Genomic DNA, 25,911 nt, shown 5'->3' on the forward strand with positions numbered 1-25,911 from the left:
GAATATTCCAGCCTCAGGACAGTTGCTCCTGTTGTGCCCTCTGCTTGGAATACTCTCCCAGAACAGTATGTGGATTACTCCCTCACCTCCTTCAGCCTTTACTCAAATCTCACTTTCTCAAATCATCCTATTTAAACCGTAGCCTCTCTAAACCTCTCATCACTTCAATCCTGTTTCCTGTCTTTATTTTTCTCATAGTTATTATCAGGTAACATGCCATATATTTAATCTTTCTTCCTTTATCATCTGCCTCCTCAGTAAACCTCTTAAGGGCTGGATCTTTATGGTTTTATACACCACTTAATCCTCGATGCCCACAACACTGTTCAGTAAATATTTGCTGAATGAGTGAATCCACACTACGAGGATAAAACATTTGGATTTATTTTAAAAATTAAGAATTCTTTAAAGATCATTTAGAAGAAATTCGTCTAATTTATCAAGCAGAAGAAAAGTGACTATATATCTAGTGTCTGGTAAAAGTAGGGGATATTCTCAGGGTTTTCATCAGTTATCTCTATTTCAAAGACACTTATTATCTTCTAATCTTCCTTCCCCTTCTCTTGGAGACTCAAGTTACTCTAGCAGCAAAGAGGAATAAGTGGTCAGACAGATAGATCCATATTACAATATGGCATCCTTCTGCTTATACCATTTTCAAATGGAGCCCAAATTAGGAATAACTCAGTGAAGCTCAGGGGCCAGCAGCTGGGACTGTTAACTTCTGTTCCTTAAGGACAAAGCCACCAAGTCACTTTACAATCCAAACACCTGAGTGACTCCTATGGCAGAGCCTCAGTGAAGACTCAGAGCAAAGTGGTTAAGGAAAACAAGGAAAAGATGTGAGACAGGCTGGGATGTCTGGGTGGCTCAGTGGTTAAGCGATTGTCTGCGTTTGGCTCAGGGCATGATCCTGGGGTCCTGGGATTGAGTCCCACATCAGGGTCCCCACAGAGGAGCTTTGCTTCTGCTTCATCCTCTGCCTCTCTCTGTGTCTCTCATGAATAAATAAATAAAATCCTAAAAAACCCCAAGATGTGAGACAGCCTTACAGGTTCAGACAAAGAGCAGCAGTTATGTATCACTAATGGAAATTGGGAAGGAGATGGAGATGGGTCTGGGTACCTCCGGAAGTGAAAGAAGCGGCAGGCCACAGTGGAATCATCTTGCTCCTGTTCTTTAAACTTCCGATACCGCTCCAGGCGGCACTCCCGACACTTGTGCAGGTGAGGGGCTACATTGATGCATGACCCATCCTGCAGGAAAGGCTCTCCGGACTGCTTCAGCTTCTTTACCTTGCTCACATCTTTCAGCACTGACTGGCCAACTGTGGCAAGGGAAGGAGGAGAAACAATTGGTCATGAGTGGTATTAATAAGACCCAATAACATGATCCTCCTGGGGATGAATTCTTGTTCTGACCTGGCTCACTCTTCCTTGCCATAGCTGGGCTTGTGCCTATCGTGTTCACCCTTGACAGAAAGGGAGGGAGGAAAGAGGCTTCAATTGGAAGCTAAGGACCATGGAGAGAATTTGTGGCAAGTGCCCCATTACAAGGAAACAACTCTGGCATGGGTGAGGAAAACCCAAGAAGGTAGAAGGAAGCCATTTGCCTCTAGCCTCTGGGGATATGACTGTTTTACTAATCAACAACTCCTATGTCCCCACGGGACACCAATTCCTGATGCTAACAGTTATTTTTACTATTAGACTTTCTCTTAGATACTTGCGCTTACACAATTCTGGACCATAGCTTTGCATAGGACTTAATGGCTTTTGGAAGAGGTATTAAAATCCTATATATGTAACAGAGTGAAGCAATATGAGGGGTGATTCTTTTTGCTTAAACAAGTCTATGGAAAAAAAAAAAGTCTATGAAAGGCTGCTATGTGAGAATAAAATCCAATACTCCATAATACCTCTAAAGTGAATTAAAGAAGATGAGCCAAAGAGAAAAGAAAAAGGGTTGAGAAAAACACCAGGAAAGAGCTCCTGACCAGAAGGACTACCAAGGCTCCTCCTTTGTGGAATTATCATTACACAGGTAGATCTCCTTCTTTAGTAAGGATGCTGGTTAGATGCAATCCTGCCCTGAACCAAAAAGTCTGAGGTGGGGCCTCTACTGGAAGAGATTATAGAACTTTCCATCTAAGGAAGGACTTTTGCCCAAGAGCACAAAAGGCATTAAAGGCTAGTGCCAGAGCCAAGCCAATGGATAACCCCAGGAAGATCACCTTTTAGGGGGGCGGTCCGCGGCCGGCCCTTTGGAGCCTGCTTCCCTTTGCCTTTGCCCAGCAATAGCTCAGCACTTCGCTCCCCATTGGGGCCCAACTTCCCCATCAGGTGCTCTGGAATCCCCTTCAGGCCAGTCTTGGCCTGCAGCTGCTCCTCAGAATCGCTCAAATCCGACAGGTCACTGTTGGTACTGGAGTCCGAGTCCTGTCTGCAAGCCAAGCTTCGTTCATCCAGTGAGAACCTTTTCACAGCTTCAAAAGGAGCTTTGTTCTCCTGTGAAAAATCTGCTGGGGAGGACAGAAAGCTGCCTGAGTGCCTGCCAAAGACGTTACTAAAGGTTTTGAGGAGGGGATTGTCCTGCTGCCCAGGCCCCACAGTTGGCCTCTCCTCTGTGGGGCTGGAGGAGAGAGTAGGCATCTCAATGGGCTGGGTGAGGCTGCTGGTGGGCGAACTGGAGCGGCCATTCCCCATGGCAGAGAGGCTGGGGCCCCCGGTGGTAAGAGCTGAGCCCAGAACACCAGATACCAGTTTAGAGGAGTCAGTTGTGATGAAGAGGGTTTTCTTCTTTGCTAAAGATGCCGAATCTGTAGAGGAGTGAGCCTCGGGCCAGCTGGGTGCTGCCTTAGAGGTGACTATGGTAGCAGAGGAAGAGCTACCCGATGCCTGAGATGCAAAGCTGCTGAAAGGGCTATGTTCAACTTTCTCCACAAATGCCAGGAAAGGGTTAGAGGGCTCTTCTCGGGACAGTTTAGGGGGCTGTAAAAATAGATTTTCATGACTCTCTGGGGTGCGGGTATTTAGGAGGCTCCGTGGGAAGGCTGGCGTGAGGGTGGGCATGGACTCTGCAGGCACCTTCCGGTCCACAGAGCTGCCAGCCTTAGAGCCTGATTTAGTGTCTGCTCCAAGAGTGGATCTGCCTTTACACAGGCTCTCAAGGCTTTGTTTGAATGAGTCTCGACTGGAGGAATCATCAGCCAAACTCTCTGAAACGGTAGTGAAGTAGTTACTGGTGGGTAAAGTTTGGGACATGCATTGAAAAAACAAGTTTTTAGAGAGATCAGAGTCTTTCTGAGACTCTGGTGCAGAGCTACAGCCAAAAGAGAAGCCCAAAGGTTTATTCTCTGTGGCTAGAACCCCATTGGACTGGCTCCTTCCACTTCCAAAAGTTAAAGGTTGTGATGAACTTGGGAGAGGTGCTCCAAATCCAGAAGACGCCAGAACAGTATTTCTTGAATTCTGAAAAGAAGATAGCCTGAGTTAGTGATGCTGGTTTCTCTGGACAACCTTATTATTTCTTCCCTGGACCTAGGCCAACGTTTCTTGTGGGTCAAATCAACTTTTCTCTCCTACAATTCCATGAAAATTGCTCTTATAACTACATTTCACCAGCATTAGGCAAGGAACCTGCCACAGACCACACAGAGGGGCATCTTTAACAAGGTGAGCTAGAGATAACAGGATGTCATTCATCCTGCCATTCCTTTGGTTGTTAGCCAAGTGGCTGTCAAAGCACTAGGAGGCTGTGTAGGCTTCTTAGTTTCTATGTGGAAATGAAAACACTACCAGGAACTGAAAGAAAGGGTTCTTGAATACATAGACATGAGCTTTCATTGTGACATGCATTTGGTGGTCCTGTAATATTAATTTACTTCAATGATCTCAGCTATTATCAAAGTTCTGATTTATTTAAAAGTTTTGTTTTGAGACATCTGGTAGCTCAGTGGCAGAGCGTCTGCCTTCAGCTCAGGGTGTGATCCTGGGATACAGGATTGAGACCCACATCGGGCTCCTTGCAGGGTGTCTGCTTCTTCCTCTGCCTGTGTTTCTGCCTCTCTCTCTGTGTTTCTCACGAATAAATAAATAAAATGAAATAAAAGTGTTTTGGTTTATTTAAATTAACAGCCCATCTTACAAAAGTGACTTCAGTCCCATGACAATGAGGAAAAATATTCTTTATTAGTCTGAAACTCAGCAAGATGGACCATGTCAGACTTTGGCCATTTGAGTCCAAATCAACCTGAAAGTTGAGTATTTCTTTCAATTAAAGTTAGACCTAAAGATGTTAAATTATAGAAAGCACACTTATGAGGTGTCTAGGTGGCTCAGTCGGCTAGGCATCTGACCCTTGATCTTGGCTCAGGTCTTGATTTCAGGGTTGTGAGTTCAAGCCTCGCTCAGTGTGGAGCCCACTTTAAAAAAAAAAAAAAAAAGAAAAGAAAAGAAAAAGGAAGAAAGAAGGCATACTCATTACTGAACTCTTTTGTTATCATTAGATTCCAAATAGCCTCCAAACAGTAAAAGGGTAGATACTCATACATCCACCAAACAAAAGCATTCAGCTTAACAAATTAGCTAATGAAAAAACATTTTCCTTTTTTTCACCTTGAAATTGTTAACTTCTGCATGTGAATAAAAGGTGTGTAAAAAGGGCAGGTGTGGGATCCCTGGGTGGCGCAGTGGTTTGGCGCCTGCCTTTGGCCCAGGGCGCCATCCTGGAGACCCGGGATCAAATCCCACATCGGGCTCCCGGTGCATGGAGCCTGCTTCTCCCTCTGCCTGTCTCTGCCTCTCTCTCTCTGTGTGTGACTATCATAAATAAAGAAAAAAAATATATATATATATATTAAAAAAGGGCAGGTTTGCTTCCATATATGTACGCAGAGAGAAACCTCCATTAACAGGTCTGAACACTTAAAATTAACTTGCAGGTTGTAGAGGACATACTCTCTCTCTGTAAAATATTTTATTTATTTGAGAGAGAGAGAGAGAGAGAGAGACAGACAGACAACAAGCAGGGGGAGGGGCAGAGGGAGTGGGAGAAGCAGACTACCCACTGAGCAGGGAGCCTCATGCGGGGCTGGATCTCAGGACCCCCCCCCTCCCCAATCACAACCTGAGCTGAAGGCAGATGAACTGAGTTGCCCAGGCACCCTGAGGATGTTATCTGTTAACATTCATTTTATTCTTTTTAAATTGTTTTTAAAAATACTTTATTTGACAGAGAAAGAGAGAGAGAGCACACGCAGGGGATAGTGGCAGAGGGAGAAGGAGAAGCAGGCTCCACAATGAACAGAGAACCTAATGACACAGGGCTCCATCCAGGACCTTGAGATCATGACCTGAGCCCAAAGCAGACGCTTAACTGACTGAGCTACCCATGTGCCCTGATCAGTCATTTTAAAACATTGGTAACAAAAACTATTCCAGGACTGCTTAATGGCTTCCTTCTGGGGCGATAAATTTTTTTGTAACTAGAAAGTGAAAACAGTTGTAGAACATTGTGGATGTATTAAATACCACAGTATTATAACACTTTAAATAGTTAAAATGGTAAATTTAATGGTTACTCTTCCACAATTAAAAAAATTATTCCAGAGGCACCTGGGTGGCACAGTTAGTTAAATGTCTGGCTCAGGTCATGATTTCAGGGTCCTGGGATGGAGCCCCATGTAGGGATCCCTGCTCAGCAGGAAGTCTGCTTGAGGATATACTTCCTCCCCTCTCTGCTCCTTTTCCTGCCTGTGTGTGCGCTTTCTCTCCTAAATCAATCGATCAATCAATCAATCTTCAAATTATTCCAGATATTCAAAAGGGCTATTGTTAAAAAAGGGGGGGGGGAGGAGATTGTTTACTTAAGGTGTTCTTAAATATGCAAGAGGAACCTACATTAGGACTTTATCTGAGGGTGGAACAGAGACATGAGAAACAGGAAGGCCACCTAAGGCTTGCCTCCAGTTGATATTTGCTACAGAGGTTGTCTTGGCATTTTAGAGTTAACAACTTGGAAGTTTGTTTAAGGTAAACTTGAAGCCCAACATGGGGCTTTGGGGGTTGGAGATCAAGAGTCACATACTCTCCTGACTGAGCCAGCCAGGCACCCCATTATTCTTTTTCTTTTCCTTCCCACTAATCTGCAACTATTGACTTAAAACCCCTCCCAACAAAAAAGAGAATAGAAAGACACAGCCCTAAGGATTGGCTGGCTATTGTTTCTTTCTTCTTCTTCTTTAAGACTTTATTTATTTGAAAGAGAGAGTCAGAGTGAGCATAAGCGGAGGGAGGGACAGAGGAAGTAGCAGACTTCCCGCTGATCAGGGAGCCTGATGTAGGGGTCTGATCCCAGGATCTTGGAATCATGACTTGAGCTGAAGGCACGTACTTAACCAACCAACCGACTGAGCCACCCAGGAACCCCTGGCTGTTGTTTCACTAGCAGAATTTGGCCAGGAGCCTTGACACCTACATGACTCCAAGGGTCCAGCATGGGTAGCTCAGGTTTCACTACTAAAGTTACCCTTTAAAAATAAATCACATGAATGAAAAATAATTTCGATGGCCTTTCATTTTCCTTCAAATGATTAAATTTTAAAACCTCTTCTTATAAGAAAGTGATGACAAACTAATTTCAATTTAATTTTTAGGGCAAGAAGTTTCCTGGGGGCTGTGTCCCTATTTTAGATTTGACACCATAATGGAAACACCCATTTCTGTACTTTTAAATCAGATCCCAGGAGAATACCTAGCTGACACACTACCAAAGTCACTGATACAGTCACAGAAACTTCTCCAACCTCTTCAGAAAATGCCCTTTGAAACCACATTTCCTCTATCCAGCATTGCTACCCCAAGAATAATAGCATTCAGTGGGCTTCCTCTTGTAGCATATAAAACTTGGTCTACTTTGTAAATCCTCCTTTACATCTATACCGTCTTTGACATGGAGGGGACTTTAATTAATTTGAGCAATACGTTGACATACACACAGAGGAAATCCACATAAGATCCTCATCTAGTTCTCTTGGGAATGCTGGTCAACTCACAGACGACAAACTGTGAATAGTGTAAAATTCACATTTATAGGTCTTCTCTTCTGCCTGGACCTTTCACCTCCCTCCCCATCTCTGCACACTTAGGATTCACAAATTGCATCTGCTAGAAGAACTCAGATGAAATGCATATGCCATGCTTTTACCTGGCACTGTTATACCTAAAATGATTCCATCTTAAGATGTGAGCTCCTTCAAATAGGGATTTCAATTCTTTGTTTATAATATACAGTATTTAGCACACAGTAGTTTCCTATACATAATTTAAAAAATCATTTAGTATTTTGTCTTTGTATTTCATATTCCAACTTGAGGAAACAGCCAGTCTGAAAAAAAAAATGACTAGCATCATAAATCATTCTTCGGTGACCAAAGTAAGAGTGAAAAGACTGTAAGAAATGATTTTGATATTGTTTTAAATTTGACTGGAGAGCCAACATGATGTTAACTTGTATTTAACAGAAGTTCTATTTCAGCAACAAACATGTTTATCATATAAAGAACATAGTGAGTTGGATACTACTGTGATTAATTCCATCAGATTTTCCAGGTAAGGCTTAAAGAGTAAGTTAGGAAAAAAAAAAAAAGGCAAAACTTTCATAGCCATATTAAATCATGGGAAGAAGTCCAGCCTCAAAGGAAAATATCCTAGAAAATGATGAACTGAAAACAGGGGATGGTAATAGTTGCTTTCACAAAGCCTTAATTATAGTGTTCACTGTTACCAACACTGTAATTCATTAACCTTGCCTCTCATAGGCCAGGTGGAGGCTCAACCACTATGTGAACTAAATAGATAATTGAATTAAAAAGATTCCCCATCAGATCTATTTGAGCATCTCATTAAATTGGGTTTTATAATCAGTTTTTGATTAGTACAATTGTTCAGGTGACTTTTAAGAGCTAACAAAGTTATTAAAATATACACATTTGCCCAATGAGTAGTAAAGGACTATTCAGAGTACAATTTAAGCACATCTCAGAAATACTCCCTCCCTGTGGCATTTTAGATGCTTTTTAATGTGTTAACATTAAAAGAATGAACCCAAATCTTGCAAATCTGCCCCTGAAACAACTCACCTCTCCTGGGGCCTGTAACCGGCTGCCTTTCTGTTTTTCCGGCCCAGTCCCTGCTGCAAGGCCAGTGTCTGAGATCCTCACCGTGGTTGGGGTGGAGCTGGCGGTAGTGACCACAGCTGCTGAAGCCACTATGCCCTGGCCAACTTGTTCCAGTGTTTTTCCTGCCTCTTTGTTTTCGGCTCCACCCACCTCTGGGGCCAAAGGTGTTTGACCTGTGGCTGTAGAATATGGAGTGAAAGGTACAGGTGTGTCCCCACCTACAGGCTCATCCTGCACCACCAGAGTCCTGCCGTTTTCTTTGGTGTAAGTGGCAAAGCGAATGTTGCGGTTAATCTGGGGAACAAATGTAGTCGGTGGCTGCTTGGCTCTCTGATCCAGCCCTGGCTCTCCACTGGCATTCCCTCCTTTCCAGGGCCCTCGGCTTGCCTCACCTCCATCGCTCCCATTACTGTCTACTTCACCCCTGTCTCCTTTTAATTTCTTTGATGCAGGGTCACACCCAGAGTCCGAAGCACTTTTCCTCCTCCGGCCATCTTTCCCCTCTATGCTCTCTCTCTTCTTCTTTCCTTTGGAAGATTTTACTGCTTTTAACGTACCCCCCTACAAAACAAAATTCAAAAAAGATTTATTATAAGGAACCCTCCATCCTGTGAAAACCATACACCATTAGTTCTTTCCCATCTCTAGAAGCAGACAAAGCAGGCAGACTGCTACATTCCGATACCAGCTCTAAGATATCCCCTTAGTCAGAAAGCTCCAACCTTCCTGTGACTCAATTTATACACATATACAAGATAATGATTATGAGAGATTAACTCACTTGCCAAACCTTCCCTTAAATAAAAGGCTTCCTCAAATGGACTTTTTTGAGGGTTTGAAAAATTTAGAATTTCTTTTACAAAAGAAGACTGTTACTGGTAGGCTAGGAACTCATTTGCCCCTTGATGGGAAAAAAAAATCTGCTGTATTTCATATTTTTCTTCTTGTTGGACTGAAAATAGCATTTCAAGTATTGAAATATAAAATCTCCTCTTTTCAGATGTCACTAAAAAAACTGGTGACAACATTAGGAAGACCAACATTTGTTGAGTCCGTGACCAAAGGAAAAGTGAGTCCAATACAGACAGGTCTGGATTATTCTTATGGGCACTATAAATACACAAACAATCTCTAGAACTTATTTCAAAGTATTAGATAAAGGAATGCAAAAAAGGCAGGCTATCATAGACCAAACAGCTAAATCCCTTAGCTCTTCCAATAATTTCAGCCTATCTCATGAAATCTGACTTGTGTCTTACTTGAGAGGCCAAGCAACCTTAAAAGATAGAAGATTAGAAGACACAATTCTATCTCTAAATAAATTCCTTCCCTGACAAGGGCAAGGGGAAGGGCACTTAGAACTCAGCTACCATTCTCTCAAGCAATCTTTGTGCTGCAAGAAATTTTATCTAGAATATTCTCAGAATCATATCCTATCATGAAGCAACGTGTTTTTTTTTCTTTTAAGCTTTATTCAGGTAACTTTCAGATAGTTTAACTCAGGTAACATGTGTTGGGGTGGCAATGAGCTAGTGACACACAGTTATTTAGCCATTAATATTTACCAACTTCATTAAACTAATCTTATTGCCCTTGAATATTTATAGCTTCTTTACATAGATCATTTCTATCATAACCATTACTATATCTATTAAAATTGGAACTTTTTCAAATTTTATATTTCTATTTATTTATTTATTTATTTATTTTATGATAGTCACAGAGAGAGAGAGAGAGAGAGAGGGGCAGAGACACAGGCAGAGGGAGAAGCAGGCTCCACGCACCGGGAACCCGACGTGGGATTCGATCCCGGGTCTCCAGGATCGTGCCCTGGGCCAAAGGCAGGCGCCAAACCGCTGTGCCACCCAGGGATCCCAAATTTTATATTTCTTTTAGCCAGTTCTGGTTTCTCTATTCTCTCTCTTTTTTGCTCTTTTTTAGTCTCTCTATTTTCTTTTTTGCTCTTTTTTATTTCCATCTTTTCTCCCTTGATTTCCTTCTACAGCTCTTAACCAACCTCAAGATTCCCTTCTGTTTCCCTCATACTTTTGGTAATCTGCTGAAAACCACAGTTCTAATCTTTAATGCATCCAGTGAAGTTGCTGATCTTGGCTCATAGCAACCTCCCTGAGCAATAACTTATATTTATGTCCTACTTATAGTGAGCTCCTCACATGTGAACAGACAGCTTAAGGCATGGAGACCAGTACTCTCCAGTTACGTCTGACCATCTAAATAGTGTATTGCATGTAAGAGGTAATGAATGAATGAATGAAAGAAAGAAAGAAAAAAAGAAAGAAAGAACGAACGAACTAAAAAGGGGTCCAACACACTATCAAAAGTAAAAGGTATTTTCAGTCATGTAAACAGTCCACAGACTTATCCCACTTGTGGCAATATGTGGTAAAGAGCTATTAAATTTAACCCTGATTTTTTTTCCTAATTTCATCTTATTTTATCAAGTCAAGAATGACTGGATAAAGATGAGAAGAACTATATACTTAGCAGGAGTAGCCAAGACAGCAGTATTACAGAGATGCTAAGAGATTATGAGGAACATGTGGCTAGATGACTATCATAGTCAATGTCTTAGTGAAGGAAATTCACACAGGATTCCTTGACTGGTTCAGGTACTAGTTTACTATCTTTTTTGGGGTTATGATAATTCTGAATGAACCAAGAGCTGGCATGATTCACAGTAATTATGGAGTAATCCACTGTGTGCTGAGCACTGACTTAGGCACCTATTTGATTTGATTCTTCTTGGGATACCAAATTTCGGACTCCTTGGAGCTCACTACTATCTAATGGAAAGAAAAAGAGGATGCAGCTTCTCCATTTCCTACAACTGGGTAGGTTATAAATATTACTACTGCTTGTTACAGCTTTAACTGTGTACTCTTTTTATCTTTCAAATATACAAAATATACCTGTCCTGAAACAATGTAAGGAGAAATAGTTAGGCCATAGATTTTTTAAATGGTTAGGCAATACAGTCATAATTAGATGAGTTTGCTCAGACTATACTTCCTTCTTTAGACTATATTCCCTTAACTAGACAAGACTGTATAGAGAGAAAGTGATGTACAATGACCAGAATGGAAACCCAAAGGGCATCCATGGATAACACACATATGAAGAATCTGCATTAACATGATAAAGAAAGCTTATTAGTCAGCACAGAGACTCAGTCAATTACTGTACCTCGCTCTGAGTAGTTGAATTATCCATCAGCATCACATGGATCAGTCTGGGATCTACGGACTTGATTTCACCACTCTAGAGTAGGAGGATAGCAGAAAATATGAAAAAGGGGAGAGAAAAAAAAAAGATTTAAGCCTTGTCCAAGGACATAATTATATATTTTTCTAATCCATGCAATTACCTCTTTGTTTCTTTTCTTTGCTTTTTTTTTTTTAAAGACTGTATTTATTTATTCATGAGAGACACAGAAAGAGAGAGAGAGAGAGAGAGAGAGAGAGAGAGAAAGAGAGAGAGGGGGGCATAGGGAGAAGCAGGCTCCATGCAAAGAGCCCGATATGGAACTTGATCCTGGATCCTGGGATCACAACCTGAGCCAAAGGCAGATGCTCAACCACTGAGCCACCCAGGCGTTCCTATCTCTTTGTTTCTACTCCAATAAAATGAAAGCTCCATGAAAGCAGGGTTCTCTACTATCTTACTCACTGCCAGAAATAACACCCAAAACAAGGTCAGGAATTCCATAAGCACTCAAATATTTGTTAAATTAATTAACGAAAGAATTGAGTTCAATGCCCAAATCTCTCTCTTTTTTAAACGATTTTATTTATTTGACAGAAAGAGAATACACAAGCAGAGGAGTACAGCAGAGGGAGAAGGAGAAGCATGCTCCCCACGGAGAAGGGAGCCCCACTCCATGTAGGGCTCGATCCCAGGACCCTGAGACCACAATCTAAGCCAAAGGCAGACACCCAACCAACTGAGCTACCCAGGTGCCCCCCAAATGTCTCTTTTAGGGACATTAATTTCAAATTCTGCATCTCTAAAATCTTCCTATTCTGTACATACCAGAAGGTAAAAACTTACAGAACCAAAAATCATTAAAAGAACCACTCTACTAATAAACCATAAAACCACTGGGATCAGCTGATTCGACACCCTGCCAGATTTAACATCCATATCCTTTGATCTAGTAATTATATACCTAGAAATTTATTCCGATTAATAATGTGAAGTACCGTACAATATGTTCAAGGTTATTCACTATAGCATTATTTGTATTACTGAAAATACAGGCAGTGATTTAAATGTCCATCAATTTTAGATTTGCAAAATACAAATCTAAATGTTTTTAGATTTACAAAATACTCATTTAGTGGAAAAACACACAGCTATTTTATTTTATTTATTAAAAATTTTTTTAAAAAAATTTATTTATGATAGAGAGAGAGAGAGAGAGAGAGAGAGAGAGAGAGGCAGAAACATAGGCAGAGGGAGAAGCAGGCTCCATGCACCAGGAGCCTGACGTGGGATTCGATCCTGGGTCTCCAGGATCGCGCCCTGGGCCAAAGGCAGGCGCCAAACCGCTGCGCCACCCAGGGATCCCCACACAGCTATTTTAAAACGATGAGGCAAATTTCTACATATATTTACATAGAAAGATGTTGATAACCTACAGCTAAGCAAAAAAGGTAAATTACAGAACTATATGTATTGTATAATCCCTTTTGTTAATAAAGCATGGCTCATATCTTATCACATAAATAGATAACATGTAAATATTACAACACACACACTGTATTTGAAAGAATATGGAATACATACCAATCTATTAATAGTGGTTACCACTGAAGGGAGCGTTTTTGCCTGGGGAGAGGGGTGACTTCTAACATCTACTTAATGTCTTTCTTTTTTAAATGAAGATAAATAGCAATATTTTTGAAAACAGTAAGAAATTAAGTAAATAAAATCATTTATGCTTATACTACATGTGACTGCTAAGGCCAAATCTGAAACCAAGGACAGCACAAGTACATTTCTGTTTGCCTCAAAACACTCATCTGTTGTTTTTTCCTATACAATTCTCCAGGTAGCTCTAGATGCTGTTTTATTTTTATTTACTTCATTAGAAAGGATTCATTTTTTTTTCAGCATCTAAAGGGGAGTGGTTAAGTATTACAGAAGCAAATACTCACTGCCTAGATTTTAAACTACTAACGTTTATGGATATGATAAAAGAAGGATGATACCACTTCACATTTTAACATTAATGTTTAACAGATTTCAAAGCACTTTCCAATATATTATCTTAGTTCCCCAAAGCAGTGCTGGGGTGGGGTTAGGGGAGTACCTAATTATCTGTTAATTTACAGATGAGAACAATGAGGTTAGGAAAACTGAACAGCCTTTCTCCAGGTCATACAGTCATTAAGTGAAAGAGTGAGACAGAACTCAAGTCTGTATACACAGTCAAGTGCTCCCTTCCTCTACACTGCCCTCTGTAAGGGGATGAATGAATCTTTTAGAGGAAATAAGCCAAAACCTCACCTCAGTTACAGAGACCTCCATAAGGCGGGTGATGGAGTCTTGATGGCTAACAACACCATAGAGCCAACTTTCTTCCCCCTCTGGCTGGTATACTTTGACCCTGTGACCTTGAACACTGTAGGGACCTAAAGGAGAGATCAGTCAGTACTGTGTATGCTTGGCTAAGCTATAGTTCATGACTTTCTAAAAGCATAAAGAAACCTATATGGTGTAAATATTTAGCACTTTCAGTTCTCTTATATAGAGTTAAATATAAATAAGCAATTTCAGATTTATCATACTCAGCAATTTAAAAACAAAACAATTTTTCCTAGTAATCTTTGTAAATTCTTGTTTATTTGGAGATGTCTTACCATCTCCCAGATCTGATTTCACCTTCTCTTAATCTTCTAATTCCAAAAGTAATATTAGGAAGAGAAAGAAACCTTACAAGCAACAACCATAGTTAGTAAGAAAACCTACCAGATATATTTGATCTGACATATACATATAAAAAAATGAGAGGCCAGTAAGTTGACTATACTATTTTGTTAAGTGACCATAGTAATGATAGATAACCATTTACATTCTGCTGACTTTCAGTAGGTGGAGAGTTCAATTTTCCAGCCCTTGCACTAATAATAGTCTGAACAAATATAGCACCTGTCTTCTGAGGAACAAAGAGTCTTAAAGATATTACTTTATCAGCAGATAATGTCAGTCTACAATATCAACAGGCCTTCCAATAAGGATAGCTTCTCTCTTCTGCATATCTCATATATTTGAGACTATATAGCTAAATCATTACTGATTTTAAATTATTATTTATTATTATCTTAGAACTATAAGTTTCCTCAATTTTTCTATACATACTCCCGTATACCTCCACCTTTCATTCTGTCCACTCAATTTTCTTCTCTCTGCTATAATTTTTTCCCCTCACATTCTTTATGCCTCCATATCTTTCCTTGATTATTAAACATCACTTTATCCTGATACTCTCCTTTCCTCAGTAAGCCAGTTTTCCTACCTTTACTCATTCAGACACAGTTTGACAAAAGACAACCAAAGACCCTATTTCACTGAAAATCACGATTTAAGAGGCTCAGAAAGGAAGAGGAGTAGGTGTGCACCACAAGGGAAGGATAGTTTATTCTTTTTGTGGAATCTTGGGCAAAATCTGTATTTGAACTGGAAAAAGCTAATAATTCTTTTTTTTTTTTTTTAAAGATTTTTACTTATTTATATATGAGAGACACACACAAAGAGAGAGGCAGAGACACAAAGCAGAGTGAGAAGGAAGCTCCCTGCGGGGAATCCAACACAGCACTTGATCCCAGGATCCTGGGAACATGACCTGAGCAAAAGGCAGATGTTCAACCAATGAGCCGCCTAGGCATCACTTTTGTTTTCATTCTTTCTTTTATTTTTTATTTATTTATTTTTAAAAGATTTTATTTATTTATTCATGAGAGACACACACAGAGAGGCAGAGACACAGGCAGAGAGAGAAGCAGGCTCCCTGTGGGGAGCCTGATGCAGGACTTGATCCCAGGACTGTGGGATCATGACCTGAGTCAAAGGCAGACACTCAACCACTGAACCACCCAGGTGCTCCTCCAGGTTTGTCCTTAATAAATATTTAAGAAACGAGAAAAAAAAAAAAAATACTCAGAACAAAATTGGATATTTTGAATTGTAATTTAAAGAGGAAATAGTGGTTTGAGTGAGATCTTATTTTTCCAAACTATTCTCGATCTAGCTAAGTGGAGATACACTTGACTCTCCCCACAAAAAAAGAACACAAATGTTTAGAGTTGCATAGTGTCTTCTCCATTCTATTACTTTCAACACTGATCACATACGTTATTCAGGATTCAGGGATAGAAGACTAACTGTTCTTACCTCGGCTGAATATCTCTTGTAGCTTCTGGTCACTGATCAAAGCATTAACTGTATCTCTCAGTGCAGTGTGTTCCAAAAGAATCTGGTTTTGGCTATCTGTTCCCATCTGGTAAAGATAAAAGAAGAAAACAACCAAATATAAAATGAATAGCAATAATATCTAACCAGATTAGAAAAATCATATCCTCGAGGAACTATGCCAGCATGTCCAAAGAATGTTCTGTAGAACCCTAGTCTCATGAGATATTTTGCAAAAAATAACGATGCTAGGATCAATTAGGTTTAGGAAATAATATATACTCTTTTTTTTTTTTTTTTTTAAGATTTTATTTGACAGAGAGAGGGGGAGAGCAGAAGCAGGGAAAGCAACAGGCAGAGGGAGGGGAGAAGCAGGCTTTCCACAGAGCAGGGAGCCCAGTGCAGAGCTTGATCCCAGGACCCTGAGATCAAGACCTGAGCCAAAGGCAGAAGCTTAACCAACTGAGCCACCCAGGCACACCTACTGTATCTTTCTATACACAGTAGTATATTAAAGGCTCTGAAGAGACATGGGGAAAAAAACTGTTTAGGGTCAGTGTTTCTCATACATATCTGACCACAGAATATTTTATTACATGTAAATCTTTTTGGCATATTTTGGTATTTATTTGACTTTTACCAAGTGCCTATTCATAGAAGTACTAGAACTGCCAAGATGAATAAAGCACAGGTGGTGAGAGGGAGTGAGGCCTAAGGAGGGAGGAAGACGTATCAACAAAGAAATCGTCATTAATATTTCACACAATAGAGTTTAGGAAATAATGTTCTTGGCTGCTTTGATAAGACAACAAAACTCTTAGAAGTCTCCTAATTTTTAACCTTTGGATAGTAAACCTTACAAGTGAAAAATAAATATTACCATCCATAAATTCTGAAACTCGTAACTTGGAAACTAGTTTGTTTAAACTACTAACATACCCCTTTTCTTTCTAAGTAGAGATAAATCTAAGTTTTTTAATATTTAATGCTGCTTGGAATCAGCCCAAACTCCCAGTCTCTCTGCCACTGACCTAAGTATAGGCCCCTTTAAGTTACACAAGCAGCCATCTCTGGGAAGCCACCTTCTGAAGAGATCCTCAGAATTGTGGTCTTAAGTCTTAAGTGGTTTCAGGATAGGGTAGGGTGTGTAGGAAAACAAACAAGCCATTCAGCCAGTGAATGAACTTTCAGGGTAGCAGAGAAACTTTAAAAGGAACAGGGAATTATTAGGAGGAAGTACTTCTTTCAATGCTAAAAGAAAAGAGTGAACATATTTGTAATTAACAAAGAAATTAGCAAGGAGAGAAGCTTAGGACTAGAGCAAATGTCAAGTACCTGAAACAGATGTAATCCATTAGCATCTGACAGGAAACGAAGCTCTCGATCCAGAAGGTATTCCACTGGAACCACAGAACCCAAACCAAGTTTATCTACTAGGGGAGTGAAAGTCTGTGAAACAGAAAGGACAGAAATTGATTAGAACTTGGAAAAGATGGGCAGCCCGGGTGGCTCAGTGGTTTAGCACCGCCTTCAGCCCAGGGCATGATCCTGGAGACCCAGGATCGAGTCCCACAGCACGCTCCCTGCATGGAGCCTGCTTCTCCCTCTGCCTGTGTCTCTGCCTCTCTCTCTCTCTGTCTCATGAATAAATAAATAAAATCTTAAAAAAAAAAAAACTTGGTAAAGAAAATAAGTAACAATTCAACCACATCTCAGCTTCATAGAAAATATCTACTATAAATATATTTCACCCCAGTAAATATAAAGTGTAAGTCCCTAAAAACATTCCCAACCCACCATCTCCCCCACAAAAACTCATAGGAAGGAAACCAGAGCAGAAAGTCCACTTAATACTCTTATTTACAGCTAAAAAGGACACAAAAAAAAAGAAATTCCTTAATCCCTCTAGGGATCTGACTAATCTTGTCAGGCTTCGAGAAGGCTAAATTACAGTGAATTCCCAGAATAAAGACTTACACCGGGCAGCCTGGGTGGCTCAGCGGTTTAGCGCCACCTTCACCCAGGGCATGATCCTGGGGACCCAGGATCGAGTCCCACATCAGGCTCCCTGCAAGGAGCCTGCTTCTCCCTCTGCCTGTGTCTCTGCCTCTCTTCCTCTCTCTCTCTCATGAATAAATAAATGAAATCTTTAAAAAAAAAAAAAAAGACACCAGTATCATCTCTAGAACTCCTAAAATCTTTGTGAGATTTGTAAAATAACCAGTGGTATAAATGTTCATGGGTAAATTCATATTGCTGTTTCATAAACAGCCTACAAAAGTCACCCAGGGGTGCATGTCCATTTGAACTTCTTCAAAAAGTTCAATTGGAAATGGCCTTAAAAACAAACAAAAAGACAGTATTAGAGTAAATGATGTTTTGTATAATCAATAGGCAAAAAAATATTTTTTTTTGAATATTTATTTAATCTGGTTAGCCATAGGAGAATTAGATTTTTTTTTTTTTTTTTAAAGTAACCGTTTATGGGGCAGCCTTGGGTGGCTCAGTGGTTTAGTGCCACCTTCAGCCCAGGGCCTGATCCTGGAGACCTGGGATCGAGTCCCATGTTGGGCTCCCTGTATGGAGCCTGCTTCTCCCTCTGCTTGCGTCTCTGCCTCTCTCTCTCTCTCTCTGTGTGTCTCTCATGAATAAGTAAATAAAATCTTAAAAAAAAAAAAGTAACCATTTATGTCTTTACTTTGCTAATAGGATGTAAACTCAGAATTAAACTTAAGAGCACTGGGGATCCCTGGGTGGCGCAGCGGTTTGGTGCCTGCCTTTGGCCCAGGGCGCGATCCTGGAGACCCGGGATCGAATACCACGTCAGGCTCCCGGTGCATGGAGCCTGCTTCTCCCTCTGCCTGTGTCTCTGCCTCTCTCTCTATCTGTGTGACTGTCATAAATAAATTAAATAAATAAATAAATAAAAATAAAAAATATAAACTTAGAGCACTGTGGGCAGCCCCGGTGGCGCAGCGGTTTGGCGCCACCTGCAGCCGGGGTGTGATCCTGGAGACCTGAGACCGAGTCCCACATCAGGCTCCTTGCATGGAGCCTGCATCTCCATCTCCCTCTCCCTCTCCCTCTGCCTCTGCCTCTCCTTCTGCCTTTCTCTGTGTGTCTATGAATAAATAAATAAAATCTTTAAAAAATAAACTTGGAGCACTGTTTTGTCACTTCAGAAAATAAAACTTAATAATTAAATCAAGTACAAACAACAAAAGCAAAAATAAATAAGTGAGACTATATTAAACTAAAAACCTTACACACAGCAAAAGAAATGACCAAAAAAATGAAAAGGCAATATAAGGAATGGGAGAAAATATTTGCAAATCATGTATCAGGTAAGGGGTTAATATCTAATATATAAGGAACTCATACAATTCAAAAGCAAAAAAAAAAAAAAAAAAAAAAAAACAACTTATTTAAAAACGGGCAAATCACCCAGATAGAGATTTTTGCAAAGAAAATATACAAATAGCCAATAGGTACACAAAAAGAGGCTGAACAGGGGCACTTGGGTGGCTTAGTCAGCTAAGTGTCCAACTCCTGATTTTAGCTCAGGTCATGATCTGAGGGTCATAAGACTGAGCACTGCATTGGACTCCATGCTGAGCATAGAGCCAGCTTGAGATTCTCTCTCCCTCTTTCTTGGCATCCTATCCACTTCCATGTGGGCTCTCGTTCTCTCTCTCTCTCTCTCAAAAAGTGGAGGGAGGAGGGCCTGAACCTTACTAATCATTAGGAAATGCAAATAAATCCACAAGGAGACATCACTTCATACCTGTTAGAGGGACTATCAACAAAGACAAAAAATAACAAGGGCTGCCAAGGATGCAGAGAAAAAGGAATCCTTGTGCACAGTTGAGGGAAATGTAAATTGATGCAGCCACTATGGAAAACAGCATGGAGGATCCTCAAAAAATTAAAAACAGAACTACCATATGATGTGGCAATCCCACTTCTGGGTGTATATCTGAAGAAAATGAAATTACCATCTCAAAAGATTATCTACACCCCCCCCCACATTCATTGCATCATTATGCACAATAGCCAAGACATGGAAACAAGCTAAGAATCCAGTGATGGATGAATGGATAAGGAAAATGATGTGGTGTGTGCATGTGTCCACACACTGGAGTATTACTCAGCCATAAAAAAGGAGGAAAGTCCACACGTTACAACAACATGGATGAAACTTGCAGGCATTACACTAAGTGAATATATCGGATAGAGAACGACAAATAAGGTATGATTCCATTTACAAATAGAAGCTAAAAAAAACCGGGGATCCCTGGGTGGCGCAGCGGTTTAGCGCCTGCCTTTGGCCCAGGGCGTGATCCTGGAGACCCGGGATCGAATCCCACGTCGGGCTCCTGGTGCATGGAGCCTGCTTCTCCCTCTGCCTGTGTCTCTGCCTCTCTCTCTCTCTGTGTGTGTATCATAAATAAATTTTAAAAAAATTAAAAAAAAAAAGAAGCTAAAAAAACCCCAAACAAAAACGCATAGATACAGAGAAGACTGATAATTCCCATGGGATGGGGGAATATGAAATGAGTGAAGGTGGTCAAAGGCTGCATATAAGTATTAGGAAGTCTAATGTGTACAGCATGGTGACTAAAGTTAATAATAACATATACTTGAGAGTTGCTCAGAAAGTAAATCTTAAAAGTTTTGACCACACATATAGAGAATATCAACTATGTGAACCAGCGGATATATTAACTAATCTTACAGTAGCAATGATTTTACAATATATATGTATATCAAATTATTATGTTGTTCACAAACTTGTGCAATGTTGTATGTCAATTCTACCTAACTGGGAAAAAATAAACAGTTCTTAGGGAAAGAAATGATGTTAGGAATTAAATTGTTTCATAACCTTACTATGAGAACACACTAAAGGTGAAAAAATTCTTTAGAAACAGAAGTATCAGAAGTATCAAATGTTATCTAAAATATAAAAAGTTTCACAATGGGCACAAAAGTAGACACAAAGATCAACTGAACAGAATCAAGAGCCCAGAAGTAAACCCATGCTTATAGCTTATATTTATGGTGAATTAATCTCTGACAAAGGATACAAGACTATACAATGAGGAAAAGACAGTCTCTCCAACAAATAGTTTTGGGAAAACTATGTGCAAAATAATAAAACTGGACATCTCTCTCATATCAATACAAAAATAAACTCAAAATGGACTAAACACCTAAATGTTAAGACCTGAAACCAGAAAGAAAGAAAGAAAGAAAGAAAGAAAGAAAGAAAGAAAGAAAGAAAGAAAGAAAGAAAGAAAGAAAGAAACAGAAAACATGCAATAATTTTGTGGACACTGGCCACAAACATTTTTCTCTCTTTCCGTCTTTTTTTTTTTTTTAGAAATTTTATTCATTTATTCATGAAAGACACACAGAGAGAGTCAGAGCCACAGGCAGAGGGGAGAAGCAGGTTTCCTGCAAGAAGCCTGATGCAGGACTCAATCCGGGGGTTCCAGGATCATACCCTGAGCCAAAGGCAGACACTCAACCGATGGGCCACCCAGGTGTCTCTAGAAACATTTTTTTTGATAGGTCTCCTCAGGCAAGGGAAATCAAAAGCAAAAATAAACTATCAGGACTACATCAAAATAAAAAATCTTTGCAGAGCAAAGGAAATCATCAACAAAATGACATGGCAATTATGGGAGATGATATATACAGTAAGGGGTAATATTCAAATTACATAACACCAAAAAAAAAAAAAGAAAAAGAAAAAGAAAAAGAAAGCCCAAATTAAACAGGGGCAGAAAACCTGAACAGACATTTTTCCAAAAAGACTTGCAGATGGTCAACAGACACATGAGAAGATGCTCAACATCACTCCTCATTAGGGAAATGCAGGTCAAAATCACAATGAGATATAACTTCACACCAGTCAGAAGGATAGGATCGAAAGGACCAAAAATGACAAGTGTTGGTGAGCATGTGGAGAAAAAGGCACTCTCCTGACTTGTTAGTGGGAACATAAATTGGTGTAGCCATTGTGGAAAACAGTATGGAAGATTCTCAAAAAATTAAAAATACAATACCAAATAATCCAAGAATTCCACTACTAGGTATTTACCCAAAGAAAACATAAACACTAATTTGAAAAGATACATATATTCTAATGTTTCTTGCAGTGTTATTTACAATAGGCAAGATATAGTAGCAATCTAAGTGTCTATCGACAGATAAATGGATAAAGAACACATACACACAGAGACACACAAACAAAATGGAATATTACTCATCCATAAAAAAAGAATAAGATCTTGCCATTTGGAATAGCATGAATGGACTCAGTGGGCATAATGCTAATTGAAGTCAGACAAAGAGAAACAAATACCATATAATTTCACACATATGTAGAATTTAAGAAACAAAATGAACAACAAGAAAAGAGAGAAAAAAAACTAGACTCTTTAATACAGAGAACAGAGGGGAGACAGGTGGAGGCAGGAATGAAATAAAGAGAATTAAGAGTATATTTATCACAATGAGCATTGAATAATGTATAGAATTGTTGAATCACTGTATTGTACACCTAAAACTAATATAAACATTGTATGTTAATTATACTTCAATAAAATAAAGTTTTAGAACAAAGGAGAAAAGATCTCCAAACTTTTGCTTTAGTAACCTCAGAATAAAAAAATGTTAGGGACAAGCATGGAGTTGTGGTAATTCTAAAGAGTTCAGCTTTGGATAAACACCATAGTTACAGTTATAGCATAGGAGCAAAACCCAAATACGTTCCTAGCCAATAAGCCACTCACCAGGGCTGGCCACTGTGCGATTGAGACTCGATTGCCCTGGACAAGGACTGGGTCCTTCCGCGGTGCCCATACCAGAGACCCTTCCAGTAGCAGCACAATAACTTCTTCAGCGTGAACTTTAACCCAGGAGTGTTGCTTCCAGTTACAGCCATCAAATTCTACAAAGATCTGCAAAAAGAGATAAAAAGGAGTTTGGAGGTCACATCTGGAAAAAGCCCACAACAGTGTAATAATTTAACAAACATAAATTGTGACTAGGAAAATTCTAACAACTTATTTTTAAGTTCTTTTAATGAATTTCAATAAAAATCAATGTTACTTCAGAGCAAGGAAGCTGAGCTCAGTTTCACTGTGAAAAGGATTAGCAGAGTTAAGGGGGCACATCTACAGTTAGCAATTTTTAGCCATGAACCTATTGAAATTTGTAACTCTAGGTTTCTAATTTACATCTACACACAGCAGCTGGGGGCTTACTATGTATAAAGCACTGGACTACATTCAGAAATACCAAGAGAAATCCAGTACATTTCCTGGTCTCAAGGAGCTCATAGTCTAATAGGATGGAGAGGAATCTTTTACACTTCTACTGAAAATGTGAACTTCTCTGAAAAAATTTTTTGAATAGGTGATATATGCACGTGGTACAAAATTCAAAAGGATAAACACTGGGGGTGGGGGGGAAGCTGTCCTTCCAGTCCAGCCTGTGGATTTTTAAAATGACTCCTGCCAGGAGTGATCTCATACATGTTAGGAGGCATAATGCTATCATCATCAAGGCTTTGCTTTCTACCACAAGAGACACTCCACTTGAGATATGGTTAAAGCAGACAATGTAAGAAGTTTTTGGAAGTGATTCATATTAAATTAAATTACATTTTTTCTATTAAATACAATGTTTAGGTTTGGCTTCTCCATATACATTGTGACTTCTGAACATGTTTCACATGTAGCATAAAGAGCAAGACATAAACAAATAGGTTATTAGTACTTAGAATAGACATACCCAGGACCTAAAATATAGCTGGTCATAGAAGGACTAGAGTGTTTATTCATGTTCATAGAATTTTAGTTGGCTTTTGAGAAACATTTCATGCAATAAAATGATAAAATATAAACTACAACAGGAAGTCACTACTGAAGTATAAAACTGAAAAGTAAGCTGGCCCTAAGTATCTACACAGCTGTACAACTGATCCATGTTTCTGGCTCTCAGCTTCCTCAAGGCCAATTTGAAAATGGGAGGTCACCTGCATAAGTCCCACAGTCTACATCTTTTTTTTTTTTTTTTTAAGATTTTATTTATTCATTCATGAGAGACACAGAGAGAGGCAGAGACACAGGCAGAGGGAGAAGCAGGCCCCACACAGGGAGCCGGACCGTGGGACCCGATCCCAGGACTCTAGGACCACATGGGGCGAAGGGAGCGTAAAACTGCTGGGTCATCGGGGCTGACCTACATCTTTTTTTTTGTTTTTTTAATTAAACTCTACCCCCAACTTGGGACTCAAACTCACAACCTAGAGATCAAGAGTCACATGCTCCACCCGCTGAGCCAGCCAGGGGCCCCTCCCACTGTCTAAAAGGAAAATAAACAGGGTGCCTGGGCTGTCACTCGGTTAAGTGTCTGCCTTCCGCTCAGGTCTCGACCCTAGGTCCTGAGATGGGAGTCCCACGTCGGTCTCCCTGCTCAGCAAAGAGTCTGCTTCTCCCTCTCCCTCTGCTGCTCCCCCTGCTTGTGCTCTCTGTCAAATAAATAAATAAAATATTTGAACAAAAAAATAAAAGGAAAACAAAGCAATCACTCAGGGAAGCCATGCTTTTCCAACCCCTTGGCACTGTAGGGAATTTCTCACAAGAAGTTTCCTAAAGCAACAATGAGTGATGCAGGACAAAGCCAGAATCCCTATAGCAGCGACCCTCAACTGGGAAGGAACCCTGAAGTTACCAAGATTTTAAGTAGGAGGAGCACCAAGCATTTCCTATAGAGTGAATACTACATGTGTTGTACATGTATGTACTATTATTTTTTGTACTATTATTTTTAAAATATGCTGATGATATAATGAATAAAATTTAAATCCTTTAAAAATGTTACTGAATTCATATCAGCTTTTGTTGGTATACATGTTCTCATCCAGTCAACATACAAAATTTTAGGTACAATTATACTAAATTTCAGGATAGTTATACTTGAAAAGTGTGAAATTACTTCTCAATAGCCTACCATTAGGCTTAATCTCTTCGCAGGCAATATATACTTGTGGATGTAGAGTGCATTGCTGAAAAGTTACCCCAGGAATTAAATTCGTTATATAAAGCACTAGTTTTATTATTATAACAAGTAGGCTTCACTTCTACTTAAACACACACACACACACACACAGGAGAAACAAGTCTCAGAAATCGGAAGCACGATTTTTACAGAGAAAGAGAACACTGAACTGGCAAGGTATTTAACATATGAATGGCCTCACTCATATATACATATATGTTCCAAGGGATTAAAACACAACTTCAAGTAACTTGCAGACAAATGGGAATCACACTTACACTCACATGCAGACTCAGCACCAAGAAGGGTAGTAGCAGCATAATAAACAGAGGTTGGAGCTTATGTTCCAGGAGGCTTGGATTTGAGTATTAGCTATATTCTATGAACTGCAAAACCCAATAAATCACTCTTCCCTCCTCAAGCATTGGCTTCCTCCCTTGTGATAAGACACATCTCTTACTTTCCTCATACATGGGTTATGAAATTTAAATAAAGTAATGGATTCAAAAGTACTTTGGTCATTGCAAAGCACTACTCAGGCAATATTATGCCATAAAATAAAGTATGGGGGAATGTTCAGAGGCAGGAGAGATCATTCAGGGGTGAAGAGGGAATTACATGGGCTGAGGCCAAAAAAAGGTCTCAATCAAGTTCTAAGATGGCCAGGAGCTATACAAGCAGACTGCGGGGGAAGGAGTGGGAGATGACAGTAAAAAAAAAAAAACAACAACAACTAAGAGTCAATGTAGACCTGAATACTGGGATAAAAAACTGGGGCTGTCACTGGGCGAGGTGAGCGTGTGTGCACTTGAGTGTGTGTGCGCGTGCGTGCGTGCATACAAGTGCCATTGAAAGGTTTCTAACCGAGGTCAGGATATGAACAGCTCAGTTGGTTTTAAGGAAATTCAGCTACCTACCAGTGGATATAAATGGACTGAGTTGGGGGAAAGTAACAGGGATTCTTCCATGACCTAGAGTGGGAGCAGTGAGACTAGGAAAAAAATGACTCGTGCTTGTGAGAATCCATGAATTCTAACACCAAGCTTGATAACTGGCTGGATAGAAGGGTAAAGGAAAACGCAAAAATGGCTTGGGTTTTGAACCTGAGTGGTACCACTACATAACTGGTGTCAGGAGGAGGAGGTGACTAAAAAACACGCAAGACCTTGCTCAGTATTGAAAAGAAGCATAAGGAAAAAAAGAAAAAAGAAAAGAAGCATAAAGCATTA

General features: G+C 39.9%; 1 protein-coding gene across 1 annotated transcript in view; it reads right to left on the reverse strand.

Moving 5' to 3' along the window:
• Nucleotides 1-25,911, reverse strand: part of KDM3B (lysine demethylase 3B) — a 70,061-nt gene that overhangs the window by 32,378 nt on the left and 11,772 nt on the right. The window contains 8 exon segments of the mRNA XM_055302063.1: nt 1,126-1,327; nt 2,234-3,470; nt 8,141-8,740; nt 11,384-11,458; nt 13,709-13,833; nt 15,593-15,698; nt 16,946-17,059; nt 22,411-22,578. Of these exon segments, the coding sequence (XP_055158038.1) occupies nt 1,126-1,327; nt 2,234-3,470; nt 8,141-8,740; nt 11,384-11,458; nt 13,709-13,833; nt 15,593-15,698; nt 16,946-17,059; nt 22,411-22,578 (2,627 nt within the window).

Source organism: Nyctereutes procyonoides, unplaced genomic scaffold (genome assembly GCF_905146905.1).
Source record: "Nyctereutes procyonoides isolate TBG_1078 unplaced genomic scaffold, NYPRO_anot_genome, whole genome shotgun sequence".
Classification (NCBI taxonomy): Eukaryota; Metazoa; Chordata; class Mammalia; order Carnivora; family Canidae; genus Nyctereutes; species Nyctereutes procyonoides.